This window comes from Hemibagrus wyckioides, linkage group LG10 (genome assembly GCF_019097595.1).
Source record: "Hemibagrus wyckioides isolate EC202008001 linkage group LG10, SWU_Hwy_1.0, whole genome shotgun sequence".
Taxonomy (NCBI): Eukaryota; Metazoa; Chordata; class Actinopteri; order Siluriformes; family Bagridae; genus Hemibagrus; species Hemibagrus wyckioides.
The window spans coordinates 3,508,739-3,520,983 of NC_080719.1; the positions used below are offsets into that span (position 1 = coordinate 3,508,739).

General features: G+C 40.0%; 1 protein-coding gene across 3 annotated transcripts in view; it reads right to left on the reverse strand.

The window, feature by feature from the left end:
* cpne7 (copine VII) overlaps positions 1 to 12,245 on the reverse strand; it is a 77,112-nt gene that overhangs the window by 54,319 nt on the left and 10,548 nt on the right. For all 3 annotated transcript variants that reach the window (XR_009205906.1, XM_058401444.1, XM_058401443.1), the window contains exons 3-4: positions 775 to 957; positions 617 to 691 (exon numbers count right to left, since the gene is read on the reverse strand). Coding sequence is in view for 2 of the 3 variants with exons in the window: in XM_058401444.1 (XP_058257427.1) it covers positions 617 to 691; positions 775 to 957 (258 nt within the window). In the remaining variant the exon portion in view is untranslated. The remainder of the gene's footprint in view (positions 1 to 616; positions 692 to 774; positions 958 to 12,245) is intronic.

Here is a 12,245-nt window from a genome sequence, read left to right on the forward strand (position 1 = left end):
TAAACTGTTCCGAACTCAATTCAATTCAATTCATCCATGTCTATAACTATAACACCCATATTATAAATGTTTACATGCTGTTTTTACACATTTTTACAATTAAATTGCTGCTGTTTCTGTTTTTGCACACATTTCAAACTGCCACCAACTGCAGCTGTTTTGTGTATTATGTGTATCTATCCTGTACTGAAGTGTTTTGTTCTGTATTGTCTGTTTGCACTGTTTGCACTAGGTTGCACACGATACCCTTTATGTAGCTGGGACTCACTTTCAGTCCTTAGCTCTGTGTTGTTTTATGTAGCTCCAGGCTCCTGTAGAAATGCTGTTACATTTCTCAGTGTACTTCATCAGCTATATATGTGGTTGAAATTACAGTAAAAGCATCCTGACTTTCAGGACAGAGGAGCTCACACTCCACATGGGGTTCCTCAGTAACACGACAAGCTTATTAACTTCAAGTGAAATGATTGTAAGCTGCTTTAATGTGGAAATTCCACAACATTAAAAGTAGCCATAAATGGATACATCGATACACATGATATATTGAAATATTGATAGTAAAATCATATGAACAGATATTTTGTAGCAGAACTGATGCATCTAAAGCAGAACTCACCGTGATGCTAGACTTTCCGGCATATTTTCCGTACTTCAGTAACAATGGCTTCACCATCTTTTTCTGAGCCACTATCTGTTAAAGAGATATAAAAATACCTGCTCATTTTTTGGATTTCTACTGAAAGGGAAAAAAACATTAACACACAAGTGTCTTACCTGCCCGAGCGTGCACTCCATCCCCCCCAGGAAGTCATCGTCGCGAGTGCCGATGCTGTGGGTCCCGTGAATGTCGTAGACCTCGAAACGCAGCTTCTGGACCTCCTCAAAGTAGTAATCTAACAGCAGGACTTTGGCAAACACTGGGTTCAGGTTGCTCTTGATCACCTCAGTACGATCCAGCTGAATGAGAAACGAGATGACAAACGCAGCTTAGTGAAGGCTTTAAATGCTGTAAAATATACAATATATATGGAATAAACTAGTTATTTTAAACCCTGAAGCATGTTGCACCCCTGTATCGGAACACTGTCTGTTTTTCTGACTCGTATCTCAAATATTTAAAAACTTAGCATGCTAAAAAAGTGAAACCTTTATCCCTCAGAGGAGCAAAAACCTTTTAAAAACATCAGTGTACAATAATAAATGTTTTAATCCAAGAAGTTATATCTCAGGTATATCACTACACCTGCACCCTCATTAACAAACGCAAAGATCAACATAGTCTTAATAAGACATAATCTTTAGCTAACGGAATTAGTATGTTACCCAGCTAGGTTTTGTTTAGCTAGAAAGGAGTCAACAAAACAGTCTTAATTTGGAAAAACATTTCTGTTTCTTAAATCATGTGGGTCAAAAGTCTTTAGCAACTGCTAATCACTACCTAATCACTGCTACACGGTAAATGCTAGTCTTTAGCATCTGCTAATCACTAACACAGTTAAACGCTAACATAGCTACCACATTCAGTCAGCTAGCATTGGTCACTGGAAAACATGAGCATCAGAGTCTTTTTTTATGTTTCATTTCTCAGGGATTTATTCACAGAAATTAGTCCGAACCAGACACTGGTTGTTTGGCTAATAGTTTCTGAACAGCTCCTGTGGTGTTAAATGTTCTCTGCTGGCATTTCTAAGCTCTGTGATAAATATAAAGTGATAACAGGTACACACAGTACCACTCGAGGGTTCTCCTGTACTGTTATTATGTCTCTTTTAGCTGCACAAATAAATATATTGTACATTTTGAACACATTTAAGGCTCTTAAGTGGACCGTATGGATAAAGTTTCAGATTTCAGACTCTGTTCACTTTCCCTGGCGAAAAAAGTAGTCGTACACTTGATACCTTCTACTGCTGCACTAAGCAATTGGAGAGTAGTGATTTTGTGTGTAGTTGTGTAGTAATCACTTACATAAGGGACAATCAGCATTTTACAAAATGTTAAGAATAAATTTGAATATTGATTTTTTTCAATCAAACTTTTAATCAGTGTAAACAAATGAATTATTTTATCATCACAAGTTTGATATATAATGAGTCAGGGCTTTCAGACATGTTTTAGACATGTGTTTTTCCCTCTGTTGGAGAACCTTACACAGGATTTTACTGGTTGAAGATCAAATTTGAGCTGCTTTTTAGATGAACAAGCACTCGGAGCATCTTAGAGAGCAGAAATGGGTTTGATATCAACATTTACTTTAAAGATACAGACAACTGTGTGGAAAAAATAACCGTTTTTGTTTTTTGGAACTTTTCTATGAATACATTGCCCCTAGTAGGCTAAAAACAGAAATACTTATGTCCTGAGTGTCTACTTCCATATGAGCCTCATATTAGCCACCACTGTTGAGTGAGACATGACAAAGGCATTCAATCATCAACATGGACACAACAAAACAGGAGCAAGTTCATCAGTCATTTGGTTGTGGTTGTCTATTTTTTAAGCTTTCATTCAACTTTTCATTCCATTTTTTGAAGAACACTAACAAACATTCTTTCCTCAAACATCACCATGGCAACGATAGCAAAAATAAAGATATTTGTTTTTAAGTAGCCTTTATTTGTCACATACGTATGACCGCACTGTGAAATTCTATCTTCGCATATCCCATCCTTGGAGGGGTGGGTAACAGAACACAGGGTCAGCCATGATGCAGCACCCCTGGAGCAGGAAGGGGGGGTCAAGGGCCTTGCTCAGGGGCCTGACGGTGGCAGCTTGGTGGTTCTGGGGCTTAAACCCCAGTCGACAACCCACAGCCTTAACCACTTGAGCTACCACCACCCCCAAAATGTTACATGTAAATTTAATGTATCCTACACAGAAATAAGGAAACCAGTGGATGGGACTTGTTTTTCCAGCTGAGGCAAATTCATCATTTGAACAAAAAAATTGCTGATCAAATTTATTCGCAACTTTCAGACCAGCATCTTTATATGTATTTCTTTTTAACTGAATAATTGCACTTTTTCAATTTACTTTCAAAGTGAATAAGCGCAACTCCAGGTACTAAAGTTCTGATGAGGAACTGAAGAAAAACGTCGGACCACAGATGCCATTGGATTGGTCCAAGAATGCATCCGTGTGTGGAAATCGATCTTTATATAGAATAATTTGCATAGAATTTTTTTAAAAATGTCTCTTGTCACTTTTGTCGCTTGTTGCTTGTTGAAATCCCTCGCTCTTCTGAAGAAAGCATTAAAACTTTTACAAGCATGAAATTGAATCCAACTGCATACATGAATATGGATGAGCTGATAAAAATAACTTGATCTCGCTGCTCTTAAACTTAGCCGGGATTCGTCAGTGTCTGCACTTTGCATTGTTCAAGATTCCTGCATCTGGCTTGTTGGTTTTGCTGAATATTTACTATTTGATTTGCAGAGCACAACAATCCTGCATATTCCCAAGAGTTATAAATAAATTAATAGTACAGAAATGTGGCACGGCATAGAGCACAGTATGTAGAGCACCTAGAAGTCAGAGTCCTGGTAAATGCTTGTGTTAAGATAAAGCATAACATTGTCGAAAGGACAAAGAGACAGAGAGGTAGAGAAGGTAAGGAGGGAACATACAGAGAGGGAGATGTGAGTTGGACACAAAATCAGATTTGAGTGGGTTTCGCTCCCACTCGGTTTAAGCAGCCAGTATTGATTTGCATGACAATGGCACTTCCCTGTTGAGAGGGAACTGGAAAAGCTAAGAGTAGAAAGCCTAATAGCTTACATCCTCTCTGCGTACATCCTAAACCCCAGCACCTCAACTCGCCCACAGGCATAAGCATGAGTATGAGCTGCACTCTGAGCATCGCTGCCAGCACTCGAGGCCTTGTTCTACTCAGATCCATAACCTGTTATTATACACCATACAACCAAACGTTCATCACAACCATATGTGGCTCTTCCTCCAGGACATTATTGTATAGAATGTCTTTAAGAGGCTGTTCCAGCATGACAATGCCCCTGTGCACAAAGCACAGAGCTAAATAAGTACATGTTGTTTAGGTGAAGGTCGGACTGGAAGCACTCTAGTGTCCTGCACTGATCCCTGACTCTGGCTCAACCACACTGAACACCTTTATGAAGTGAACTGGAGTCTCTTTAACATCCCAACATCAGAGTCTGATCTCACTAATGTTCTTGTAGCTGAACGAAAACAAATCATACACACAGCTACATTCCAACATCTAGCTTTACCAGTAGAGAAGGTTTAGCTTATTAACAGCAAAGGGGAATAAGTTTAGAATGGGACACTCAACCAGTACAAATATTCAGGTGCAAGGACTTGGTCATATAGTGTACAATTTAAATACAGTAGAAAAGACCAAAGAACTAATAACAGAACAAATTAAACCAGTATGTTTGTAATCAGGGTTTTAAAGGTACAGCTTTAGTGCATTTCTTGCAATCTCTGGAACATGACAGAGATTTTTGTAACTATTGTACAAAAAAGACAACACACTGAAAATGTTTTTAAAAATATTTAATTTAATAACTGCCCCCGACCGTCTTACTGTGTGATATCTGACATCTTACTTGGAGGCAGTGGTGGCTCAAGTGGACAGGTTCTGGGTTGTTGATCAGAAGGTTGGGGTTCAAGCCTCAGCATTGCCAAGCTGCTAGTGTTGGGCAATTGAACAAGGCTCCAAGGAGCAATGGTGCATTAGAGCTGCTCTCTGACTCAATTTCTCAGCTGGGATATGTGAAGAAAAGAATTTCACTTTGCTGAAAAAGTGTGTGGGGATAATAAAAGGCTTCTTAAGTTGGCTGACACATGTATCCTGCCTCAGAAACTAGAGCTATGCATCCATGTGGTGCTACACCAACATAAAAAATCACCTAGCACTGTGTCACAATATCTACTGTATATTTACACATTATTATATATACAAAATTGTTGAGTTGGGGTGCTGGTGGCTCAGTGGTAGATTTCTCGCCTACCATGCGGAAGGCCAGGTTTCAATTCCCAGCCAGTGCCCAAACCCCAGCCACTGGATGCAGTGCCAGTCCCAAGCCCAGATAAAATGGGAAGGTTGCGTTAGGAAGGGTATCCGGCATAAAACATGTGCCAAGTTGTTGTGCGGACAAGTTGGTCCGCTGTGGCGACCCCTCTCACGCGTAGGGAGCAGCTGAAAGATCAACAACAACATACGCAATTGTTGAGTACTGCTTCTTTTTTAAAATCATGTATCCTCATGTAGCCTTCAAGCAAACCAAAGCTTTATCGGGTTGCCTTTTTGTTTTCTAGATTATTGTATGTAGAGAATGCCTCCTGGTGGTAGGATCCCGCGCTGTCATTGCCAAGGCTTGGGTTCGATTCCCGGGCAGGGAGATAACCCAGCCACTGTCGAGTTAACTCTCAGTGCCGGTCCCATGCCCGGATAAAATAGGAGGGTTGCAGTAGAAGTGCATCCACTGTAAAACCCGTGCCAAATTGAAACTCCCAGACCAAATGATACACTGTGGCGGCCCTGAACAGGGCGCAGTCGAAAGAACAACAACGACCGCAGCAGTAGAGAATGTAAGGTCAGAGTTTTCAAATTTGGGACAAGCTCTAGAAATTTAGCTCTGGGAATTTTTTCAAGTGAAATTCCTCAAGTGACTCTCATGGAGTCTGAGAGCTTGTGTATGTGGAAGAGGGCAGAAAGCACTTTCATCCAAATGTGTTAAAGCGGCCAGTGTTTGGGTGAATACAAGTGTTTTTTTCACTGGAGGAAGCACGTGTTAACCTGTTAACCTTGTGGTTAAAAGCTTAATACTGATATGAATGAAGTTCCTTATGCATTAGAATGAAATCTGAGACAAAGCCGGTCATGTAATTTATTTCGAGCCTGACCATTTTATCCATTTTAACATTCTGAGCTATTCATCAGCCACCATGTAATAAAGCTGTACAATCTCTTAATAATTGCTTCATTCAGTCTGACTCCAGCGCAGCGAGGAGGTCTGATTTAATGTATTGTTATCTGACACTTTCAATGTCACAGCAGTGTGTACTGAGACTGACTCACGCTACAGTGAATCATGTGTACAAAAGAAGACACGATGGCTCATAGTTTAGCACGCAGACCTGGAGCTTAGCAGACGCAACAACTGACGGCATAATTATGGCCTTGGATTTACACAAGGAACAACCCGTCATGCTGAGCGAGGTAGCGATGTGACACGTAAGACGCCTACGTCGATGTACACTGGAATTTAGGCTTCTTTGTTCGACGTATATACAGCAGCTAGACTTCCTGTGCTTAAACGTATGTAAGCAAAATCATGCGCAACCTACGAATGGTGCCAGATCCCACATCCAACATCCGCACACACTCACTAACGTTTCACTTCTTTTTTTTTTTTGTCACATTTTCTCAATCGCATTTTATTCTGGTTGCACAAAATGATGTATCCTTGAATTCAAAACTGGTGTTTCAGCGCTTTTTATTACTGTCCCTTAGTGTTCTAGACATGGATATATGACACATATACATAACTGCACAGTGAAATTCTTTATTTATCCCATCCTTAGAAGGTTGAGGTCAGAGCGCAGGGTCAGCCATAATGCAGCGCCCCTGGAGTGGGGGGGGGGTGCAGAAGGTCTTTGGGGAGGTGTGGTGAGTGTCCTGCTCAGGGGTCCAGCAGTGGAAGCTTGGCAATGCAGTGACTTGAAGCCCAAGCTTTCAATCAGCAACACAGAGCTTTAACCACTTGGTCTCTATGTGTGTATGTGCCCCGCCCTCAGGATTGGGACTTGCTCCACAGAAACAGCTTGTTGTTGGAACAGCTTGTTGTTCTGATTATTTTTTGCTGTTGTTCTTCCTGGACACTGTTCCCTTTCCCAGGTGTCTCTTGATTGGGAATAAGGGAGTGGCATTCGTGTGCATTTTCCCTGGATTGTTTTACCAGCTTGAGGCAGTTTAGTGCCTGAATGACTGAATGTCGCCATTTCACACCGATGAATTATGATTTTCTAGCATTTTATCTATAACTCATCCACTTTAGATGTCTCCTGGTGATGAAGCTGCAGCTCAATCACCCTTAAAGGCTCTTGTCAAGGTCTAAAATCTCTTTAATGTTTTACATATTTAGCTTCATTCCCTGGCTAATATCTCGAATTCTATCGGTTATGTAAATCAGTCAAATGTGCTTACTTCCTCTTCCATAAGAAATATGTTAACCTACTGAACAAAATCATGGCATGAGGATTTTAAATGTTTTGTTCGGACCACTGTGCAGAAGCTTTTCAGATATTTTTGCAGCTTGTATCTGATTACAAACTGAAATGATTAGGATTTTGTCTCTTTCACTAGGACACACAGCTATACAACAGCTTGATCATTAAATGTGCGAGGAAATCAGTCTCAACTCGAGTGACTGATTTTAGTGCTGTGTTTTCTTCTTCTTCTTTTTTTATTGGCTCCCTATACAGAATGAACAAAAACTTTTTAAACTTGACGTGTCAAACCAGCTACTTACTTTCCAGACGCTTCACTTTTTCACCGTTAGCGTAAAACGTACGGACAGAAACGAGTATCCATTCTCAAGAGTCCACATAGGCTAGGCTATAGAACTAAATTAGCATTTTCATTTTATCTCTCTGTACAAGTATACAGTAAACAGCTACTGTAGCGTGGGCGAAGAAGACAAAACCGCACACGCTCTCGTACTTCTTGTAAAGAAAGCAGTTAAAAACAACCCTGATGATGCTCTCACTCCTGTTTCTTACGGCAGTTTTTTTTTTTTCAGGAGTGGAACGAATAATAGCACAGTAGGGTAGAGGTAAGAAAAACACACTATATGCACTATATGTTTAACATCATTTCTCTATATTTTGCTATAAATTACAGTATTACCATATGTTAAAATATTTATATAACATATTTTGCTATACATTACCATATTACCACTATTACCATATGTACTGTTCTCTTTTGCTTGCAAGATATCAGATATCACAAACTTCCTTTTTCAGGTTTTCTTACTTTAAATTTATTACTAAATGTTCCTCAAGATGTTTTTCTTTTTGTTTTTCCAAAAATAATACAAATGATAAAATAACACCCCGAGGTCCTGATTTCCTATAAGACTCAAAATAACGAGTACAAATTAGCATGTGCGTTCTGATAAATTGTCCATTACACTGACTCATGAGGAATAATTTTGTGAATTATTATAGTTTTTGTGTGAGATAATTGTTGTTGCGAATACTAACCTCAAATACTGGTAGATACTTGTGTATACCGGTAAGGAGACATGTTATAAAATTGTATGAAATATGATATAAACGTGGAGAAAGAAGAGTGTGTTGAGTGTGTTGGGTGTATAGTGTGTTAATGAGGTAAATAATAAGTCATAATTTAATAATAATTTGGAGTCATCTGTCACTCAAGATATACTGGAAGTAGGAAATTGTGTATCTAACTTTATTTCTTGTACACTGCATTTTTCATTTGCCACACTACAGGCAATTTAGAGACTCCAATCAGCCTAGAACATGTCTTTGGACTGTGGGAGGAAACCCACCAAGCATGGGGAGAACATGCAAACTCCACACACACAGTGAGCGGGACTTGAACCCAGGAGGTGTAAGGCGAACGTGCTAACCACTAAGCCACCATGCCGCCATTCATTCAGGACTACTTTAAAGAAGGACGTTAATATGCCGTGATTTTGGATATACTGATAGCATATAATGGTGTAAAGACACCTAAAGAACACAGGTATGTTTCGAAAACAAACCTATTCCAAATTAAAGGATGTAAGGAGCACTATAAGAGCAGAGCTGCATTCATACACACACCTATCCACTTTATACTGCTACAGCCTCCTGTATATCCTGAGTGACAGACCTCTCGTCCAATCAGAGGGAAGAATTCCATTCACAAACTATACCTACTTTTCTGGTTTGTCTGAACTGTCCTTGTGTTTCTGGATTTGTTATTTAGTTTTAGGATTCGTTATTTTGTTTTGCACTTTTTGGCCACCGTAGTTTTTTCATGAAAACCTTCTGCAAATTGATCCTCACTCTGCATCGGAGCTTGCATTGTTACACTTATTGAATCAGGAAAGAAAACAATGTACAACAGTGGTTATTAATGTTTTTTGCAAGTGAGACCCACTTTCTAAGGACACTAAAACAGACCTGGGGACACCTTAAGGAGACAAAAATTGACCTTGAGAAATCTTAAGGACATCTTAAAGACATGAACTACACCTGAGGACACCTCAAGGACACCAAAATAGACCTGGGCAAACATTAAGGACACCAAAATAGACCTGGGAAGACCTTAAGGACACCTCAAGGACACCAAAATAGACCTGGGCAAACCTTAAGGACACCAAAATTGACCCTGGGACACCTTAACGACACCTTAAAGACACAAAATAGACCTGGGGACACCTTAAGGACACCAAAATTGACCTGGGGACACCTTGAGGACACCAAAATAGACCTGGGGACACTTTAAGGTCACCAACATAGACCTTGGGACATCTTAAGGACACCTTAAGGACACCAAAATAGACCTGGGGACACCTTAAGGACACCTCAAGGACACCAAAATGGACCTGGGGACACCTTAAGGACACCAAAGGAATGTGGTAGTTTAGTGATTAAGGTGTTGGACTACTGATCGGATGGTTCTGAGTTTGAATCCCAGGTCCACCAAGCTGTCACTGTTGGGCCCCTGAGCAAGGCCCTTAATTGTATAAAATGAGATCAAATGTAAGTTCCCTTGGATAAGGGTGTCTGCCAGAAATGTAAATGGATTCCCTTCTGAGTCTGGTTCCTATCAAGGTTTCTTCTCATATCATCTCGGGGAGTTTTTCCTTGCCATCGTCGCCTCAGGCTTGCTCATTAGGGCAAACTTTATCATTTCCATACACCTGTAAAGCTGCTTTGAGACAATGGCCATTGTCAAAAGTGCTTTACAAATAAATTGAATTGAATTGTCACCAGTAGGTGCTGCCATTATGTTTTCTCAAAAGCCCCAGGGGTGTCATGACCCCCAGGTTATGTCAACATAAGACATGAAGTTCCTGTGATTCATGATGGACAGTTTGAGCTCACAGGTTTGAGTTTTCATGTGCCATATGCTACACCAGCTTAGACATGTCCTACATCATCACACCTGAAAGCAGTACAGCAGAAGACTCAACCCCAAAAAAGAGAGGCGTTATAGCTTAAACTGTCTTTTCTGCCAGATGAACAGCTCGAGGATTCACTCACGAGGATGGTGCTGGGGTCTGATCTCACAGAAATGCTGTCAGTCAAACTGTAATATTTGAGTTCAACTGATCTGATCAACAACGGTTGCTAAATAAAGCGGAAAGTAAATAAAGGCTGGGTGTCACGGATGTTTTGGGAAATATTCCCTGTGCGTACACCGTCCTCCTGAAGACTCTCCTGCGAGGTCATTTGCATACATTATCATAGATTTTGACCGACTCTGTCTTGCCCCTGTCAGAATTAATGACCTTCCTGCAGTTCGACAGTGTATCGCATTCCACTCCAGGTTTGTCTTATGACTAACAAGAAGGCGCAGCTTTCCCGCAATCATTCTTGTTTTCACCTCGTTTTCAGATGTCTTTATAAGCACAGAATTGAGACGTATGAAATTGAGTCGGGGTTGAAAGACACAACAAAACAAGCGGGAATGTCATTTCTTTCCGGTTCCACGTGCAGGCTGAGTAAACATCCAGCTCGAAACCTTTATATTTCGAAATATCATTCTAGCTATTCATCATCTTTGTTCCTGCAGCACGCTGAGACCCGAGACGCTCTGTATTTCATCGTGACAAACCGCAGATTCGGAAAAGCAGCAGGGTTGAAAATTGGCGGATTGAGGTACACGTAAACAGAGTCGTGGGCAATTAGTTGCTGAGTTTCTTCTGTTTTACGGAGCGTCATTTGATCACGCGAAGGAAACAGACAGCGCCGGTGCTGTCTGAACCCGAGCGCCATCCCTCACTGGGTTTACTTTGTTCTCAGTAATGTGCAGTTGTAATAATAAAGTGACAGGATTAAGATTTCATCCCTCACGCATCCCCACATATTCCTGCAGACAGGAAATCACCGGCTGTCTTCAAAACGGCGGCTGTGGATTCAGATAATGTTTTACTGAACTGAACTTCTTTCAAATGGAAAACTGACTGCGAGGTTCTTTTTCTTCTTCTCCTTCTTCTGTTTCTCACCCAGGCTCCTGCTGCTGTGAAACGATGCCTAGTGGGACTGCAGGCTTTACGCTAATGTTTGCAACTGAGAAGCTCTTTAACTGCTAAATCAATTGCGCTGGCCTTTCACCCTTTGAAAATAATCCAACTATTCAAATAGTTAGTCTCATTATTTAAATGTGTGCAATAATATTTTGCCTATTTATTAGATGTTTGGATGAAACTCAAATCCTGGTGAATAGCAAATAGACTAAAACAGAATAATACTCAATAATAAGCTGGCTAAATGTATGTAGGGAATAAAACACGTCAAGGGTGTGCTTTTATAGAAAAATAATCAACGATGAGGTGGCTACATGAAGCGATGCTACTGTTACCACAACAAAGCGTATTTTTTCCTATAAGTGTTTTATTCCACTTATACCTCTTCAGTTTGCCACCAGTTGCTTAAACAAATGACATATCATACTTTTTTTTATCTATTTATAGTTATGTTTAATGCCCACAAAGCAAGATAGTTTCTGTTATCACTTATGCTATAGCAGCTAGCTCTACACATTTGTTCCATCACCAACTCGTTTTTTTCTCTCTTGAAGTTAATAAAAACACAGTTATAGAAATTAAATGATTCATAATCACACTCTCTGGGATCAGCTACTTTTTGACAACAGTTAAAAATTCTATACAAAATTGAATTAAATTGAATTTAACAAGAAAAAACACACACACAGCGTGTCATGTTAAAAGTCCTCTGTCATGAACACCAAAATCTACAGTTTTACCTCTGACACTAGAAATCATCATCAATTTTTCTTTATTAAACTACATTTTTATATCTGTTTATCATTAACCTTAGATTACGTGAAACATCCATCATGCAAATCCCGGTAGAAGCGCTAACATTACACCAAGTGCATTTGATATATGCCTGTGAGATGCTGTCATAGCAAATGAATGAAGCTTTCTGACCAATGAGAAGAGAGATTTCAGCAGGTCTGTAAGGTTATAAATATGAATATATATCCACATGAA